General features: G+C 42.8%; 1 protein-coding gene across 4 annotated transcripts in view; it reads left to right on the top strand.

The window, feature by feature from the left end:
* The window catches only part of fgd4b (FYVE, RhoGEF and PH domain containing 4b), a 32,064-nt gene that overhangs the window by 4,731 nt on the left and 7,333 nt on the right, over positions 1 to 20,000 (top strand). For 2 of the 4 annotated variants that reach the window (XM_037542800.1, XM_037542811.1), the window contains exons 2-12: positions 6,034 to 6,145; positions 6,359 to 6,620; positions 8,810 to 8,902; positions 8,996 to 9,141; positions 10,560 to 10,716; positions 10,841 to 10,979; positions 12,533 to 12,591; positions 12,758 to 12,904; positions 14,059 to 14,231; positions 14,342 to 14,372; positions 18,915 to 18,998. In XM_037542800.1, coding sequence (XP_037398697.1) covers positions 6,034 to 6,145; positions 6,359 to 6,620; positions 8,810 to 8,902; positions 8,996 to 9,141; positions 10,560 to 10,716; positions 10,841 to 10,979; positions 12,533 to 12,591; positions 12,758 to 12,904; positions 14,059 to 14,231; positions 14,342 to 14,372; positions 18,915 to 18,998 — 1,403 coding nt within the window. The remainder of the gene's footprint in view (positions 1 to 6,033; positions 6,146 to 6,358; positions 6,621 to 8,809; positions 8,903 to 8,995; positions 9,142 to 10,559; positions 10,717 to 10,840; positions 10,980 to 12,532; positions 12,592 to 12,757; positions 12,905 to 14,058; positions 14,232 to 14,341; positions 14,373 to 18,914; positions 18,999 to 20,000) is intronic. The other 2 variants (XM_037542805.1, XM_037542812.1) reach the window with 1 other exon arrangement.

Below are 20,000 nucleotides of genomic sequence, written 5' to 3' on the forward strand. Positions count from 1 at the left end.
TTTGGTTTGAGCCGCTTGGTTGTTTGGTTTGAGCCGCTTGGGGTTTGAGCCGCTTGGGGTTTGATTTGGGCTGCTTGGGTGTTTTGGTTTGAGCCGCTTGGGGTTTGAGGCGTTTGGGTGTTTTGGTTTGAGCCGCTTGGGGTTTGAGGCGTTTGGGTGTTTTGGTTTGAGCCGCTTGGGGTTTGAGGCGTTTGGGTGTTTTGGTTTGAGCCGTTTGGGGTTTGAGGCGTTTGGGTGTTTTGGTTTGAGCCGTTTGGGGTTTCAGCCGTTTGGATGTTTGGTTTGGGCTGCTTGAGTGTTTGGTTTGAGCCGTTTGGTTGTTTGGTTTGAGCCGTTTGGTTGTTTGGTTTGAGCCGTTTGGTTTGAGCTGTGTAGTTTTCAGTAGTGCAGTAAAGGCTGGGGTGATTGCTGTCAGCTGAAACTGCCCTGCCCCTGGTTTCAGTTTTAGATCTCATGATGCTGAGAGGATGTAGATTCACTGAGGAACACTGGGAATGGAGAAGTTCTCCACACAGCCCTACAGAGAGGGGAGGTCTGTGGTCGAGAAGTGAACCATCAGATTGAGGAAGTGTACCGAGTTCTGTTGGCTCAGAGTCACACTCTGACGGCTGGTACGGTTATAGGCCAGAGTTCTTTCTCAAAGAGGAAGAACACAAACAGAGTTCTTTGTATTTCTCACACAACAGGAGCAGCATGAGGGAACCCTGAGAGCAGAAACAGCGTCAGGAGAACGAGCTGAGGCACCTCATATATATACAGCGCTTATATATTTAATCTGCAGCTAAAACAGCTGCTCAGTACCTGTTGGTCTTTTTTCAGTGTGAGGAAAAAAAGCAGAAAACAAAGTTTTACGTCTAGTGAAGTAAAAACTGTTACAGAGGGGTTTGTTTTTCATTGCGGCTCCTTTTCTGCAGCTCACTATGGAACAGTAATCTCGTGCATCCTCTGTAGTGGCTGCTCTTCAGTGTGGCATGAATTCCTCTTTATATTCAACAGCTAAACACATTCCTTCTTTCTTTTACAGTCCCTTACATTATAATTATTGACCAGGTACAAATTCCAAAGCACTAACGTGGCTGCGTCCCAAAACGCAGTGTGTAAAAACAGCACAGCTTCAGAAGTCTGTTCATCAGTGTAGTAGGTTTGGGATGCGATGAAAACGTTTCACCCTTGAATTAAAATATGGGGATTTTGATTTAGTTTAGGTCCAAATAATGACAGATAACTAAAAACCAAGCTCCTACTAAAGAAAGTGATCATTTAGCCTGGATAAGTCATGTTTTGAGAAACTATGATGTTAATTTAACATAAAAAAACTGAGGCAGTAAGTCGTTATTTTGAGTCTCTGATTGGAAACGTGTTGGTTTGGTGGTTTGAGCTGAGCATGTGCTGAGGGGTGGGCGATTATGGCAAAAATATCACAATATAAATATCACAATATAGCAATTATTTGCTTTCTGAGTGTGAGAAGTTGGAACAAACAAAAAAAAGATGTTGCATTTTAATGACTGCAAAACTTTGAGTATAATAATTTTATTGAATGCACTCAGTCAGATGAAACAGGACTAATTATGCTCTCTTTGAGATGAAATGTGTAGTTAGTGTATTGACGATATCTACCATATGCTCAGAAAAGCCTAAATATGTACTGCAGTAAAGTTAAAATATCTTATTAATGCTCACCTCTAGTTTAGAATCGGTGTGATTTTGTTAAACCTCTGTTAAATGTTACTGAGCACTGGCTGCCTAATGGAGATCTATGGAAGGCATCAAACCAGGACTGAACTTTCATTAACAGAAGCCACTCCGCTCTAATTCATCCCAAAGGTGTTCTATGGGGTTGAGGTCAGGACTCTGTGCAGGCCAGTCAAGTTCTTCCACACCAAACTGACTCATCCACGTCTTTATGGACCTGCTTTGTGCACTGGTGTGCAGTCATGTTGGAACAGGAAGGGGCCGTCCCCAAACTGTTCCCACAAAGTTGGGAGCGTGAAATTGTCCAAAATCTCTTGGAGCTGAAGCTTTAAGAGTTCCTTTCACTGGAACTCAGGGGCCGAGCCCAACTCCTGAAAAACAACCCACACCATGATCCCCCCTCCACCAAACTTTACACTCGGCACAATGCAGTCAGACAAGTACCGTTTCCTGGCAACCACCAAACCCAGACTCATCCATCAGATTTCCAGACAGAGAAGTGTGATTGGTTACTCCAGAGAACACGTCTCCACTGCTCTAGAGTCCAGTGGCGGCGCTTTACACCACTGCATTCCACGCTTTGCATTGCGCTTGGTGATGTAAGGCTTGGATGCAGCTGGTCGGCCATGGAAACCCATTCCATGAAGCTCTCTACGCTGTTCTTGAGCTGATCTGAAGGCCACATGAAGTTTGGAGGTCTGTAGTGATGGACTCTGCAGAAAGTCGGTGACCTCTGCACACTATGCCCCTCAGCATCCGCTGACCGCTCTGTCATTTTACGTGGCCGACCACTTCGTGGCTGAGTTGCTGTCGTTCCCAATCGCTTCCACTTTGTTATAATCCCACTGACAGTGGACTGTGGAATATTTAGTAGTGAGGAAATTTCACGACTGGACTTGCTGCACAGGTGGCGTCCGATCACGGCACCACGCTGGAATTCACTGAGCTCCTGAGAGCGACCCATTCTTTCACTAATGTCTGTAGAAGCAGTCTGCAGGCCGAGGGGCTCGGCTTTATACACCTGTGGCCACGGAAGTGACTGGAACACCTGAATTCAATGGTTTGGATGGCTGAATGAAAACTTTTGGAAATATAGTGTAACAGCCAAAGAGTTTCACCTCAGTTTGGGAAAGAAACAGTTATTTGGACCAAAGCTGAGTGTAAAATAAACACAGTCTTAAATGAACTGGTTCAGGTTTTTATTGTGTTCAATTTAAGAATAATGGGATAAACTTTGGGTCATACCTTTTTGGCTCTGCCCCACAGTTTCTTTTTTTTTTGGCCAAACATATTTGTTTTCTGGAGTGTTTAGATTCCTCCTGATTGGCCGAACAGTCAACAGAAGGCATTAATGTTTAGTGTAATCCTGGCAAAAGTGATTATTCTCAGGGGCGGAAATCTGAATTTCCATCTTCATTCAAAATATGAGTCAAACGGGTATTAATAGAGTCATAAACAGCAGAGCAACTAAACAGCTCAAACACCTAATTTATTTGTTTATTTGGCAAATCCACTCCAGATCTTTCCACCGTTCTCCTCTGATTACTCATTTCCATCTGCAGGGTGTTTGTTGCAGTTTCACACTTTAGATTCTGAGGCGTTTTTTTAGTCTCTGCTGCTGGTTTCAGTCACATTTTCACAAACTAGATGAAAAATCATTTAAATGGGTTCCTTCCTCTGCGGATAAAAGAAATAGAAGAATTTATTGGCTGTCACAAATGGATCCAGAGTTCCTGAAGCCTCGTAAGTATTCATTTAGAAATTTACTGACGGATTTGCTGTTTATTTGTATTCAGCTGGAAGGAAATCAGTTTCATCTCTGTTGAGAAGATAAAACAGCAAAAATCTTCTGAAACACAATTTTCTGTAGCACCATTTAATCAACAGGTTCTTTGAGTGTTGCTGGTTCTATAAAGGACCATTTTCTGTACTAAAGAACCCTTGGAGACCCAAGGGTAAATACTCTGTGTGCACCTGTAGCTTCTCGTCTCGTCACATCTCATCTCATCTCATCTCATCTTTTCCCCCACCACCCCCACAAAGTCTCCCCAGTGTCCTTTCGGGAATTCAGGACAAACAGACCAACAGAAATGGTTGTAAGGAGGTAATGAGGCTCTGTACTGGTTCTGGTTGTGTTCTGGGTCTGTTCTGTTGGATCATCCAGATTGTTACCAGTGTAAAGTTGTAAATCCAGCATCTGTTATGGTGTGGTGGGGATGGAGGGGGGGAGGGGGGGGATGTTAGTGGATAACCTGCACATCTGTGAAAGTTCCATTAACACAAAACTGGTTCAGATTCCAAAGCAGATTTTTTTCCATACAGAGTCTTTACTTTGTATTTTGCTCTCATTTTTAGTGGGAGAAAGTTCAAGACTGAATTCCTTTTTTCCTTAGTTATAATCTGAGAAGTTCAAAATAGGATTTTTCACAAAATCATATTACAGAAGCAAATCTTACCTTAATTTAGGAACCTTGCCTTACAGCATCTTAGGTTAAGAAATGTTAACCTACTCAATAGAAGCCAATAATAATCTTGCCATTCTGACGTGATTCCTCCTAATCAACCAGCACAGCTCAGTGCCATTAGACACGTATTCACCAACATTCACACAAGCAGGTAATATGAGGGAACACTGGAGAACATGTCTTCAGGGTTTGGGAACATTTTGAACTGCAGGGAAGAAACATCACATGTAAAGGTGTAAAGAAAATAAATATAACTCGGTTATAGTTTCTGTAATTCGGCCCCTGAACTGTCCTATTAAAATAAGAAACAGCTTTTAAAGCTGGATCAGTTTGTGTTTTCAGTTCCCAGATGATTTTTAAACGCTGTTGAAAAGAAAAGACGATTCAAACAGACTTTACTCATCACTGCTGTCTGTTTATATTAGCATTTCACACCTTTTTTTAGAATTTAATTTGTATAATATAATTTAATCAGAATACATCTTAAGGTACATGCAGGCACAAAAGTAAGAACTTGCTGTTCACGGATCTACCACCAGGTGGAAGCATTTAGCAGAGCTTATTTATTGACGAGCCAAAAATCAAATTTGCACAAAGTTTAGCCGAGATTTTTGATGTTCCCAGTAACAGGCTGACATGGCTAACCAGGCTAACCGATGCTTGGAGCCACCACTTTATGGTTTAATCATCACCTGAAACAAAAATTAAAGGGCCCATATCTTTAAAAAAACCTCTATGAAAAAACAGTTTAATACATAAACACCGTAAACATCAACATTTCAAAATGTGCTGCTCGCTCCCCAGTCAGTCCAGTCCCTGTATGAAAACTAAACTCAAAAACAGACCATTTTGTGATGTCACAAAAGCCAACATACATCATTAGACATACTTTAATAGTTTAGCTCCACCCACAGCCCCGCCCTGAGGCACAATACAGGACAGCCAATTGGAACAGAGCTGATTTACATATATCATTGTTAAAGGCACAATAACAGAAACAGGCTGAATATAATGAGTGGACCTTTCATATACTTTTTATGCCTCAGAAACCACCTGGGATACCATAGCAACAGCCTAGCAACTCCTTAGCAACCATCCAGCAATACCTTAGCAAACGCCTGGGCCTAGCAACACCTTAGCAACCAGCTGGGATACCAAATCAACAGCCTAGCAATACCTTAGCAATCACCTAGAAAACCACACCCGTGGCCTAGCAACAACCTGGGCTTTGCAACACCTTAGCAACCAGCTGGGATGCCTTAGCATTCACCTGTGATACCATAGCAGCAGCTTAGCAATACCTTAGCAACCACCTGGAATACCATAGCAACAGCCTAGCAACACCTTAGCAACCACTTGGGCTTAGTAACACCATTGCAACCACCTGGAATACCACAGCAACAACCTTGTTACTCCTTTGAAACCTCCTGGAATACCATAGCAGTGGCCTAGCAACACCTTAGCAACCATCTGCACCTAGCAACACCTTAGCAACCACTTAAGTCAAGCTAACTTAAAACCTTCCCATTGTATTTGTTTTATTGTTATTTTTCTTTATTTTATTTTCTCATTTTCTCATTTTGTTTTCATTTTCCATCTTCATTTTTATTTTACTCAATTATGAATCATTCTTAATAATTTAATTAGCTTGTTTTTAGAAATCACTCTGTGCCTGAACTTTCAGTGACGTCCTTCGTGCTTTCTCCGTGTCTCTGTTAGACTTTTATAATTACAGAATTACATCTACTCGTTTTGTCCCTTTTCTTTGTTATAATGCTCGGCTACAGTTTGAGTGAGGGTCACGCTCAGTGCACCCCAGTTTAAATAAAGGTTGATTGATTGATTGATTGATTGATTTTTCTATGTGCTGCAGTGCTTCCAAAGCCAGCGCATCTCCAAAGTGCAGTGACGAGTTGGGAGGTTTGTTCAGGCCGGTGTGGAGCAGCTGTGACGGAGATGAACGGAGAGGAAAAACATCAGCACAGGTGTGGCTGTGGGTGCGAGTGTCAGCATACCTGCTGAGGTGTGTGTGTGTGTGTGTGTGTGTGTGTGTGTGTGTGTGTGTGTGTGTGAGTGATAAATAGGGCAGTGCTCTTTGCTTCCTCCCCATCTGCCACACTTTCACTTCCTTTTGCAGTTGCTGTCAACACAGCTCAGCACCACCCACACAAACCTTCTCCCTCTGCTCTGTGCTCCAGCAGCGAGGACCACAGAACCGGTTCAGCAGCAGCAGCAGCTCCGCTCAGACCGCCCCGGCCGCCTGGAGATGTGACGGACGGACGGCGTTTGGAAGATGCTGGAGAGAGAGAGGTCAGAAACTCTGGGCCAATCCTGCTGCAGCGCCGCTCAGACTCGGACCTGAGAACGCAGACGGAGAAGGATAGAACCCTCCTGCTGCACCGAGAGCAGGAGACACACATCAATGCGCAGGAGGAGAACATGGAGGAGGACGGTCCTAAAGTCAGTAACGTACATATTTACACACAGGAACGTGCAAAAGTTTTAAGAACCTGAGAAAATTCCAAATTAAAGCTGCTAATCTGGCCAGTGAGGGTTCCAGTTGCTCTGGAAAAGGCTGATGGTAGAACAAGCGCAATAACATTAATACAGTCAGTACACACTTAAAGACGGTTCTTCGAGTTCTTTAGTAAAGAAAATGGTTCTATATAGAGCCATGAACAGTCAAAGAACCCTTTGTATACCTAAATGGTTCCTTGCGTGGTGAAATGGCTCATCACATTGATGGTACGTGTTGCGCATGGTTCTACACAGAACCTTCTCAAAAAGGGCTACAAGTCTGTTACAAGCTTGATATCATAACAATAACATAACTCATTGTTAATGAGTGTATATATAAAATGCCATGTATACAGTCGGTTAATGTATATATCAAATATGGCCTATGAGTTTGTATATTACATATATCATGTATACAGTCAATGAGTGCATATATCAAATATGTATGGTCAAAAAGTGTATATGTCAAAAAATATGTTCACAGAGTGAATATATCATGTACAGAATGAGTGTATATATCAAAAAATCATGCCAAATGTATCATATGTAGTCAATGAGTGTATACATCATGTATACAATTAGTGTATGTCCTATATAGTCATCACTGTATATTATATGCATCATATATAAAGTCAATCAGTGTGTGTATATAGTCAGTGACTATATAGATCATATGTCTCATATATACAGCCAGTGAGTGTTTATATCAAATATTTCATAAACAACAAATCTGTGTATCCTGGAGGTCAGGGAACCGGCCCTGTGACCAGAAGGTCGCTGGTTTGATCCCCAGTGCTGACCGTCTGTGACAGTCCGTGAACACCCCCAACTGCTCCCTGGGTGCTACGGATAGGGCTGCCCACCGCTCTGGGCAAGTGTGTTCACTGCCCCCTAGTGTGTGTGTGTGTGTGTGTGTGTGTGTGTGTGTGTGTGTGTGTGTGTGTGTGTGTTCACTAGTACAATGCGGAGGTGGAATTTCCCCATTGTGGGACTAATGAGGGTCACTTACACGCTTTTGTCATGACAAAATATCATATCTCCAAGATCGTAACTTTACAGGAGGAGGAAAAATATACTTTACTTTGAATATCAGATGTAATATCAAAGTCAGTGTAACGAGTTTTTTACAAGTCATTTTGGGCCGTTTCTTTTGGTCCGTCCATCATGAGATTTACAGACAATATAAAGAACTACAGGCGTCTTCAAAACCGCCATTTTTCTTCCAACGCCATTCAATATACACACTGATTGATTGTATATATCATGTACGTTCATCACGGAATAACACGTTTAACTACTGTTAATGCGGTAGCCTAATCGGGGGCGGAGCCATGGACATCGCCACGTCAAACGGGAATGAATATTTACCCAATTTTGAGGAAAATATTAGTTGTTTTCTGTGAGCACTATCTCTGCATTATGAAGGAAATCCGTATGCCTTATTTTCTCGGTCTTCCAGTCACTTCTTAGCAAATGTTCCTATCCGCCATTGCCTCGAGCCTTCGATTTGCTGTCTGCACCCGTCACCATCTTCATTAGTTTCAGAAGAGTTTCATGTGATTCAGGGTGGAAAAAGCAACAAGACCCGTTCAACAGTGACTGGTTCTTAGCTGACCTGTGGATTGGTCATAGACTGAACTGTCCACTGCGTTTAGAGTAGTATGACCTACTACGCTAATGCTACCCAGAGCATTTCGAATTTGTTCATAACAGTGTTGGCTTTGTCGCCAGCGTTAAGTCTAGTTCCTATAGCTGCTCAGTTTAGGCTATAAGCTCCATAGTTGGCTATTTTGATGACTAGATGAGACATACACTATTTCCAAAAGTATTCACTCACCAATTCACTCATCCAAATCATTGAATTCAGGTGTTCTTTTGTATCTTTTGTACTAAATTGCTATAAAACACCATCTTGTGATGCATATCATTATCGTCTGGCTTGCGTCTCAATTCTTTGAATTCTCAATTCTCTTCTTGAAGCCTTTTCGTATATCTCGCTGACTTCCTTTGATCACCCTTATACACAGAAGCTCCACACAGAAATGGGGGCAAGAAGTGGGCCATAATTTCAGTACGAGCATAAGGAAGCACATTGCTAAGCTTTCTCGCCCCCCCTCCCCCCCTCTCTACAGGAAGAGACCAATGAGCAGAAGCTGTACAAGGTAGCCAACGAGCTCCTGCTCACTGAGAGAGCCTATGTTACTCGCCTCTATTTGCTGGATCAGGTGAGTCAACATTTCAGACGATAAAGCAGAATATTAATCTGATTGAATGTGCATCTGTCCCTGATCTGTATGGGCGTGTATGTTTACCTGCAGGTGTTCTGTGCTAAACTGACCCAGGAGGCAGCGAAAGGAACGTTTCCTGTGGACGTAGTGAAGGGCATCTTCTGTAACGTGGCCTGCATCTACGCCTTCCACAGCCAGTTCCTGCTGCCTGACCTGGAGGCCAGGATGTGCCAGTGGTAATCACAAGCACTTCAACAAGCAATAAATGGCCAAAAGTATGTGGACACTGGCGTGAACATTGAACACAGAACATTGCATGAGTCGGCAGCGTTTAGTCCATTTCAGACACAGCTGATATCGGGCAGCTGCTGTAAAACAGCAGAAGAAATGACATACATTTTCACAGGTGTGGTCTAAATCAGGTTTCCGGTTCAAGTCGGGTCGTAACAAGGTGTCAACATACTTTTGGCCATTTAGTCCTGGTACATTCACCCTACCTGCTGCGACACCACTACAACCACTGCTGTATCTGTTCTAGCATCTCCTGTAGCCTCAGTATAGTCAGCTGTAGAGCCTCATTTATAAACCTTTGTACAGTAGACAGCATACGAGCTATGGGGAGTTTAGTGGACAGCGTACGAGCTGAGGGGAGTTTAGTGGACGGCGTGGGAGTTTAGTGGACGGCGTGCAAGCTGAGGGGAGTTTAGTGGACGGTGTGGGCATTTAGTGGATGGCGTGGGAGCTGAAGGGAGTTTAGTGGATGGCGTGGGAGCTGAAGGGAGTTTAGTGGATGGCGTGGGAGCTGAGGCGAGTTTAGTGGACGGCGTGTGAGCTGAGGGGATTTTAGTGGACAGCGTGGGAGTTTAGTGGACGGCGTGCAAGCTGAGGGGAGTTTAGTGGACGGTGTGGGCATTTAGTGGATGGCGTGGGAGCTGAAGGGAGTTTAGTGGATGGCGTGGGAGCTGAAGGGAGTTTAGTGGATGGCGTGGGAGCTGAGGCGAGTTTAGTGGACGGCGTGTGAGCTGAGGGGATTTTAGTGGACAGCGTGGGAGTTTAGTGGACGGCGTGCAAGCTGAGGGGAGTTTAGTGGACGGTGTGGGCATTTAGTGGATGGCGTGGGAGCTGAAGGGAGTTTAGTGGATGGCGTGGGAGCTGAAGGGAGTTTAGTGGATGGCGTGGGAGCTGAAGGGAGTTTAGTGGATGGCGTGGGAGCTGAAGGGAGTTTAGTGGATGGCGTGGGAGCTGAAGGGAGTTTAGTGGATGGCGTGGGAGCTGAAGGGAGTTTAGTGGATGGCGTGGGAGCTGAAGGGAGTTTAGTGGATGGCGTGGGAGCTGAAGGGAGTTTAGTGGATGGCGTGGGAGCTGAAGGGAGTTTAGTGGACGGCGTGGGAGCTGAAGGGAGTTTAGTGGACGGCGTACAAGCTGAAGGGAGTTTAGTGGACGGCGTGGGAGCTGAAGGGAGTTTAGTGGACGGTGTGGGAGCTGAAGAGAGTTTAGTGGACGGCGTGGGAGCTGAGGGGAGTTTAGTGGACGGTGTGCGAGCTGAGGCGAGTTTAGCGGACGGCGTGCGAGCTGAGGAGCTATAGTACCTCCTCTGTGAGGGTCCGTGGGGGTCGTGAGTAAGTGAAGAAGTCCTCTCCTCTTCTGTGTTCAGGGAGAGCAGGCCTCGGATTGGGGACATCTTGGAGCAGCACGCTCCCTTCCTCAGGATGTATGCAGAGTATGTGAAGAACTTTGACAACGCCATGGACCTCCTTAAACAGTGGACCGAGCGCTCAGCACAGTTCAGTGCCATCATTCAGGAGATCCAGGTGTGTGTTCTGAGTGCTCAGCACCTTAAACCTGTTAAACCTGTTGACCCTCCATTTAAAAACAAAGGACCAGAAAGTGGTTCTTGTATGAGACTGTTTGGTGTGCTTGTATGTTCCACTACAGAAGCAGGACATCTGTGGCAGCCTCACTCTGCAGCACCACATGCTGGAACCCGTGCAGAGGGTTCCTCGCTACGAGCTGCTGCTGAAGGACTACCTGAAGAGACTCCCGCCGGACGCTCCTGACCGCAGCCAGGCAGAGAGTGAGAAACGCTACCTAACTTACAGTATAAAGAATATTTATTAGTAAACAGGAACTACAGATTAAATGCTCAGCCTTTGCCAAGGATCCAGGTTTAGACACTCGGCCTGTGATTAATCCAGGTTTAGATACTCGGCCTGCGATTAAACCAGGTTTAGACACTCCGCCTGCGATTAATCCAGGTTTAGATACTCGGCCTGCGATTAATCCAGGTTTAGATACTCGGCCTGCGATGTGATTAATCCAGGTTTAGATACTCGGCCTGCGATGTGATTAATCCAGGTTTAGATACTCGGCCTGCCATTAATCCAGGTTTAGATAGTCGGGCTGCGATTTAATCCAGGTTTAGATACTTGGCCTGTGATTAATCCAGGTTTAGACACTCGGCCTGCGATTAATCCAGGTTTAGACACTCGGCCTGCGATTAATCCAGGTTTAGATGCTAGGCCTGCGATTTAATCCAGGTTTAGATACTCGGCCTGCGATTAATCCAGGTTTAGATACTCGGGCTGCGATTTAATCCAGGTTTAGATGCTCGGGCTGCGATTTAATCCAGGTTTAGACGCTCGGCCTGTGATTAATCCAGGTTTAGATGCTAGGCCTGCGATTTAATCCAGGTTTAGATGCTAGGCCTGCGATTTAATCCAGGTTTAGATGCTCGGGCTGCGATTTAATCCAGGTTTAGATACTCGGGCTGCGATGCGATTTAATCCAGGTTTAGATACTCGGGCTGCGATGCGATTTAATCCAGGTTTAGATACTCTGACTGAGATTAAATCCAGGTTTAGCTCTATATGTTGCCTGCCATTACACATTTCCACCAGAGAGGTCTCCAGAGGAACATATTTTCACTCCACTGTGTACTTGTACGTGGATGGAATGACCTGACACACTATCCACTTTGACTTTTCTTGCTTGAGTATCTGCTTTTCTTATTCTACTATGTTGCTGTACTGTAAATCGTTTCACCCACAAGGCTGCAGCTAGAACAATGAGTCCATTCAGGCTCATCTAACTTTGCCTGGGCCCTTCGATTTCACTTCCACTGTCGAGTTTTGCAGTTCAGGAATCACTTCTCTTAAAGGGAAATCCCACAGATTTGTGAAATATTCTGCATGATTACCTGGTTGAGATGTAAACAGAGCAGTTCAGAGCGGTTTGGTGTGAAACGCTCCGTTCTAGATAAACTGACTGAATCAGAGCTGCTCACAGTGGTGGTGATGGGAACCAGACGTCCCCCTCTAAAAGCTCCTCACAGAAAGTTCCTACATGAGATGGTTCTGAATTCACTGCCTGATGACTGAGACTCTCTTTATGGTAGATTTTGACATGCAGGGAGTTGGGATGGAAAAATAGTCCCCAGCGAAAACGTTTTATACTATTTTCCATCATCAACATTCCATATAAAGCTCAGAAGACACGTGTAGGTTGCATCAAGTTGATCTACAATACAGCATTTCACACAAACCACCTTAAATGACTGTTTACATCTCACTACCTGAATAGATCTTTATTCTTAAATTGATGTAATTTCCCTTTAATCTTCCTCCACAGAGTCTCTACAGACCATCTCCATGGCTGCCACTCACTCCAACAGCGCCATCCGCAAAATGGTGAGTGTCCTATTGTCACCTTAATTGCTGTTTTAATCAGCGTTAATATTGCTGATGGTTTATTAAGCGGCAGCTTAACGTCTCACGATGGCTGCAGTTTCCATTTGAACACTGCAGATGACTCAGATTTGAGTACCTGATACCTGATTCTCTGCCGGTTTCTCAGGAGAACCTTAAGAAGCTTATGGAAATCTATGAATCACTTGGAGGGGAGGAGGACATTGTGAACGCCTCCAACGAGCTCATTAAAGAAGGCCAAATCCTGAAGCTGGCTGCCAGGAACACCTCAGCCATGGAGAGATATCTCTATCTGGTAAGACTTGAGTGGCACAGCTCACTTCATAAGTGAACGTGTACAGAGAGAATCTGTGGAGCACCTGTTAGAATACCTGTCGAGTGTTTGAGTCTGAGAAAAGCTCAATATGAAGTGCAGCAATGCCACAAATATTGAGTCTAAGCAATACTGATAAGTCTTTTCACCTAACTTGCGTAAACCTGCTGGCTGCAGCTCAGTTTGTGAAATGCTAGAGCTGCCCCAGTCAGCCATAAGTGCTGCTAATGCAAAGTAGAAAGCACAACAGGGTGGCTGAGTGCTGAAGAAGATAGCACTTTTTTTTGACTGAAATCACAAGTAGGATGTTATTTATGATGATGCAAAATCTCAAAGCTTCAATTGCTTAAAGGTCCATATCAAAAAGTTTTTGTCATTTTTTTTAAAGGAGTGTAAAAAAAAAATGGCTAAACTTTTAAAACTTCGCTCCCATTCACTCTCGGTCCATACAGTACATGTAACAGAAACAGCCTGATTTGGATTCATTGTTTCTGTTTCACAAAAAAAACAATACATTTTGCATATATCTGCCTATTCGGCCTATAGCAGTTTAGCTCCGCCCACTCATGTGGAAGTTATAAGGAGCGTTTCAGCCTGGACTGCTTTTCAAATGAGGCACAGCCAAACAGAACAGAGCTCATTTGCATATGCCAGTCTTAAAAGTACAGTAACAAAATCAGCCTGTTTAATTTTAAGGGATAAAAAGAGGGAAAATGATCATTAAAAAAAAAAAAAGGTTGATTTCACTTCTGCTGAGTTTTGCAGTTCAGGAATCACTTCTCTTAAAGGGAAATTCCCCAGATTTGTGAAAATCTCTCCAAAATGAACTGGTTAAGATGCAAACGGAGCGGTTTGGTGTGAAACGCTCCGTTCTAGAGAGAACTGCTCACAGTGGTGGTGATGGGAACCAGACGTCCCCCTCTAAAAGCTCCTCACAGAAAGTTCCTACATGAACTGGTTCTGAATTAAAGGGATAAAAAGAGGTTGAAAATGATCCTGTAAAAATGATATTGTAAAAATTATGACCGTTTGGGTGAATAAACTTGAGCTGTAAATCAAAATGAGGTACAATAAAAATGTAGAGCCCTTTAAAACTTCCTGATCAGGTGTTAAGCTCTGTCTGTCTGTCTGTCTAGTTCAACAACATATTGCTGGTCTGCGTGCCCAAGTTCAGCCTGGTGGGTCAGCGGTTCACCGTGCGCACTCGGGTGGGCATCGAGGGCATTAAGGTGGTGGAGACGGTGAACGACGCCTATCCTCACACCTTCCAGGTGTCGGGCAAAGAGCGCACGCTGGAGCTGCAGGCCAGGTGAGCTCATCTCGGACACCACTCTCTGTCTGGATATCTGAGGTGTTCTGATGTAATAATATTAATAATAATTAATAATGAATAATCCCTGCTCTCCTCTGATCACGCAGCTCTGAGCAGGACAAAGACGACTGGATCAAGGTATTTATCTTCACATGCAGGTCACATGCACTACAGGTCTCAAGTGTGGAAGTGAGATCTTTAACTTTCAGAAATATTTCTGCTTCTGCGTCTGTTTCCCAACAAACCGCACGACGTCTAGTCTAACCAGAGAAGTTTGTTTTGGTCTGCAAACCCGATTCTAACATCGGCACAGTAGCGAATAAACAGAAAGCAGCGATTTTATAAATGTACTTTTAGCTTTATTTGCGCAGAACAGCACAAAGACCAGATCTAATGCTGTTATAAGCTCATTCTGGATTGGATCGTTGCGACACGCTGGGGCAGGAGGAATTTAAGACCAGTAACATTGAGAAATGAGTGAGGAATATATATGCAGTACATATCTGAACCTAATGTTGTATATAATCCTTTGTTAGTCCCTCATCCTATTAAGCACAACCCAATCATATGTAGAGGATATGATTATTGGCATAAAGTATCATTTTTTTTGTTTCGTGTGAAATAATTTAAGAAATATTAAAGTTGGAATAATCATGTTTTAATATAAGCAACATAAACATCTCCGCTATAAACCAACACTTCAGCTTTGTTTCCAGCTCCACCCAAAATGAGGGGAGTGCGGTGTTCCAGTTTAGCCCATGGGTGGGTTCACTATAACAGACAGAGGGTCAGTTTAACCCCTGATAGAAACATCTGACCAATCAGTGCAAACAGAGTCAATCCAGTATGATTCTATCAGCCGTGCTGCGTCATATATGACCGTCTATACGACAGACAGACCAGCTGATACACACACATCAGATTATATATGAGCACTGACTGATTCTGAGTGTCAAACGATGATTTGTTTTAGTCCAGTAAATAAAAACATCAGTAAAATATGAAGGTTTCTGAATAACTACAGCTTTACCAGCTGATGAGGTCAATTTCATTAATAGAACTATTTAAAACCAAAACGCCGACGTCTGAAAACACGAATAAAGCAGAAAATCTCTGTTTTCAGATGTTTCACTGTAAAACCGACTGAATGTGCTTTATTAGTCGCCGTGTGCTGAAGGAGTCTGAGCTGTAACGCTGTGTAAGAACTAACCCTGCAGTGCGGAGGCTGGACTGAAGCCCAGCTGTGAGCTTGTAAGGTTAGGTTGGATTTTGTGATTCACATAAACAGCTCAGTAACCGAAAACTGACCTACATGCCCTAAAACACTCTTTGGCTCAGATCTCTAAAACACTGGCCAGTCGCTCTGTGGTAGTTTGGTCAGAAGCTCACGCTGTTTGACCTCCTAAAGGAACATTAAAAATCTGTGTAAAAATTGTTCCCCATGCTCACCTACACTTAAAAAAATATATGAAACTAACAATTCTGGGGTCCACGTTTGCAGAAATTTAGTCAAAACCACTTCAATTCACAGTCAATTTATTATAAAGATCTTCACATATTTACGCTAATGTGTCCTCGTGACTGGCAGACCAAGATTACTTCTGGCCATAAGAGCTATAGTGCCTCTCCTAATCACACGCACTGACCTGAGAGAAACTCTTGGTTTATCTCATCTGAGACTCTTAAGGTATTAATTTATTATTATTATTAGTCATTATTGTTAAACTGGTACAAACAGGTCAGAACATCCCGGTTCCCTCACCTCTCGTGTACTGAGCTGCAGCCTGAGGTCAGTCAGTCTAGTTTATTGTCAATAGAGCGACATCAGATTGTAAAAGGTCGATTAGTTAACGGGGTAAAGAGAGCAGAAGGAAAGCCAGTCTCTTGGGGTTAGCCATTATCCATGAGCCTAGCAGGGAGACTAAGCGGTGCTCTGATGAATTGTGCTTCCTTGTCAATGTCCTGCTGTAGCGCAACTTTATAAGCAGCTCTGTACAAAAAAAAGCCTCCAAGCATGATTTTATTTTCTGTGAACAAATTGCTTTATGGTCTTTTAACGTGTATGTTGGCATATAAAATAAGAACACAGCTTCATGAACACAGATGTGAGAAAATAAATAAACATATATAGATATGTGTGGGTTAAATAACGGGACTCCACCTAAAATACAAAAACAAATGGGTAACTCATTAGCAAGGTAGCAAGGGCCTAGTGAACGTTCCACTGGTTGGAGCGCCGCCTTCCAAGCATTAATGGTTATTGACTGAGCACCATGTACACGAGTAACTGGAAGCTCCAAAGAAATGATACCAAGTGATGTCAAGACTGAGATGCATATGAAGTCGTCTTACTGGTGTTGGGTAAAATCGATGCAATAATTTCCAATGTATTATTTGGTGATTTGGGTTGATGAATAGATGGGTCCCCAAGCTTGGTCCGTAAAAAAAACCAAAAAAAAACCTCTTGATCCTCCAATTTAAGATCTTAAGACCAGACTGGGCCGACCCCAAGGGGTGTGTAAGTAGCCCTAGGTAGGAAGATATAAATACTGGAAGCCGAACCGGCCTTTTCTCTAGGATTAACCGCTCTAAGCATGGGATGTAGCTGTAACTTGGAGCTCAGGGATGCTCCGTAAGACCGCAAGGCAGATTTGAGCTGCAGGAAATTTTGATCACTTAAATCACCTTATTAAAAATCCTGCCGGTGTTAAAACTACGAAACCGAAGTCGGCTTCTTATTCGCCAGCTTCTTGTTCTAATTTTCCCGTTCCACCTTAAATGGTGCAGCAGGTACATTCTGGCTCCTACAAGCCAAGAGGCTCCACAGATTCTCAGCAGCGTTTTAGAGATGCTGCCGTGGGCTTTACACACGATACGGTTATCTGACTGTTCAATCCTTTCTTTTTACTATAAAATATTTTAGGTTTACATCAGTTAATATTGTTCTTATTAAAAGTGAAGGCACATCCAGACCAATAAACCACATTAACCTACAAAAAATTAGTTTTATTTGAAAAAAATACATGAATACCCTGTATACTGTGATACGGCACAAGCGGTCACACATTACAGTGATTTTATCACTGGTAGGTTTGTTTTCAGGCTTAACGGTAAAACTCCTGCCTTTACTGCTGGTAAAATGACTGTAAATCAGCTTTTTTAAAAATATTAGACCACATAAAATATGTTGAAACACAGTTGTTATAAATAAAGTTTAAGTCACTTTTATTATTAATATTAAGTATTCCACCAAGAAACGTAGTCCATTCAGTATAATGTTGTAATCATGGGCTGAATAGAACGATCAGTCATCCATCGCTGTACACTGCAGTGTTTTTTGAGAAGTTTTTAACCTTCTGTCACAGAATACTGAACATATCGTGATCCAGCAGTTTTATTAATGTTTTAGAAGTATTTTTTTGTCCTAAATTACAGGTTCAAGTTACTAGTTCAGGAATTGAATACATTCTTCTGTATAAAAACGTTTAAGCATGTATAAACTATGCTCCCTATTAACCCATTCATTTTGGACCCAGGAGCGCCCTCTAGCGGCAGACAACTCCAGTACACATTACTAAGTGGTAGTTCTGCTCTCTGTCTGCGCTGTATAAATAAATGCATTACACAATGAACTCAATCGAATATCACTTTAAAAATGAAAGTGTCTGTTTTTACAAAGTTAGTGCTGCCTCCAAACTTCCATCCTGTAGTTTATTTGTTTATTTTTATGACCCCATTCGCTGCTATTGTGATTTAAAAAAAAAAAAAAAAAGTAGATAATGTAACCAGTCTTGGACAGTAACTGAGTAACTGAGTATCTGAGTAAATGTAATTAGTTTCTGTACTTTAGTATTTTTGGTGTATCTGTACTGAAGTTTCTCAGTTCTGGGCGACTTTTTCCTTTCACTCCACTACATTTCAGAGTCTAATATCCGACTTTTTCCTCCTACATTTTGAGAAATCTGTCGTTCCTTTTGGTTTCTGTGTGTATAAAAACGTAACATGTCAAAACGAAAGAAGCGCAAAGCCAGAGCACCAATCAGGGCCCAGCGGTCACTTTGTTTAGAGCTGGTTTTGACCTGTTGGTCATACCGACCCAGTGCAGCACGCGGTTCAACGTCAGCGCAGCAGCGTAAAACTTTGGGAGAGTCTGTTCAACATAAATGATGAACTAACCTAACTTTGTGTAAATAGAGCTCAATATAGAAATATGTCCTTTTACTGGAGGAATATTTTACCTTGGGGGTCTCGACTTTAACTCAGGTACATGGTAAATCTGTTAGTGTTTTACCCTCAGTTTTAAGCAGTGACACTGGTCGGGAATTTCACTCCTTTATGGCTCTATAAATTACTGTTCCACACATGTAGTTAGTTTTCTGGGTAATTTGAAATATTTTTTGTCGTATATCTTGTAATATTAGTTTCTCTACCGTTTACTTGCTCCAGTTGATCAAAGAGATCTGCTGGATATTCAAGTTTATTTATATAGCGCTTTTTACAACAAGGTTGTCACAAAGCAGCTTTACAGAAAATTTTTTTTATATTTTTGTTTATATTTTTGTTTGTATTTTTGTTTGTAAGTATTTTGATCATCTTCCACCTGTAGTGCATCTCTTTAGATATTTATATATTATTAGCTTGTGGTTTGTGCGGAACTTGAGACGGCCTTTCTGTCTCCAGGCTTTCCAGCAGACGATAGAGACGTTCCAGAAGAAGAACGAGACCTTCAAGTCTGCGTCTAAAGAAGCAGAGGAGGACGTGTCTGTAAGTAGAGTTTAGTCTCCGTGTGTATCAGAGGTGGAGAGTAAATAATCACATTTACTCGAGTACCTGTACTTCAGTGAGTACTGATGGACTTGTTCTCTCTCCTGAGTATTTTCATACTTTCACTTCTACTCAGTTACATTTTGGCTGCTTATGTTTAGTTACTAATTCCTTTTTCTGTTTAATTTCATTGAGTTTGAATGGTGACGTCTGTACTGCTTTGTGATCGGTGACATCTCTGACTTTTGGAGCTTTAGCGTTTTATTTTTGACCAAAATAATCTCAAAATGAGGAGAACAGAGCCGAACAATCCAAAAGTCATCTTAACAGGTTCTATGAGTTACTGTGTAGTTAAGATTTTTCAAAAGGTTCCACATTATTAAATGATTTAGATGTAAACGGTCATTCAGAGCGGTTTGGTGTGAAACGCTCTGTTCTAGATAAACTGACCGAGTCAGAGCTGCTCACAGTGGTGGTGATGGGAACCAGACGTCCCTCTAAAAGCTCCTACAGAAAGTTCCTACATGAGCTGGTTCTGAATTCACTGCCTGATGACTGAGACGCTGTTTTATGAGAGTTTAGAGAACTTCAACTCCATTCATGGTGGAGGGAGACATGCAGGGCGCTGTGCGGCAAAATAGTCCCCAAAGAAAACTCATTATTCCAGATTTTCCACTGTTTTCCATCATCAGCATTCCATATAAGCTCAGAAGACTCGTGTAGGTTCTCTGGAGGTTCTGGATGGTAAATAAAGTGTCTATATCTGTGTTGTAGTCATGGCGACGCCTGGTTCCCATCACCACCACTGTAAAGACGTCTGAACCGTTTCACACCAAACCCTCTGAATGACTAAGTAGTTTTTGTCCTGATACTTTTGTATTTCTACTTCAGATGTTTTTTGGGAAGGTATTTTTACTTTTAGCTGAGTATTGTTTTAGGCTACTCTACCCTGCTGTGGTGTGCACCAGCACAAAGTACTCCTCTGTGCTGAGACGTGTCTTC

Source organism: Pygocentrus nattereri, chromosome 1 (assembly GCF_015220715.1).
Source record: "Pygocentrus nattereri isolate fPygNat1 chromosome 1, fPygNat1.pri, whole genome shotgun sequence".
In the NCBI taxonomy this organism is placed as follows: Eukaryota; Metazoa; Chordata; class Actinopteri; order Characiformes; family Serrasalmidae; genus Pygocentrus; species Pygocentrus nattereri.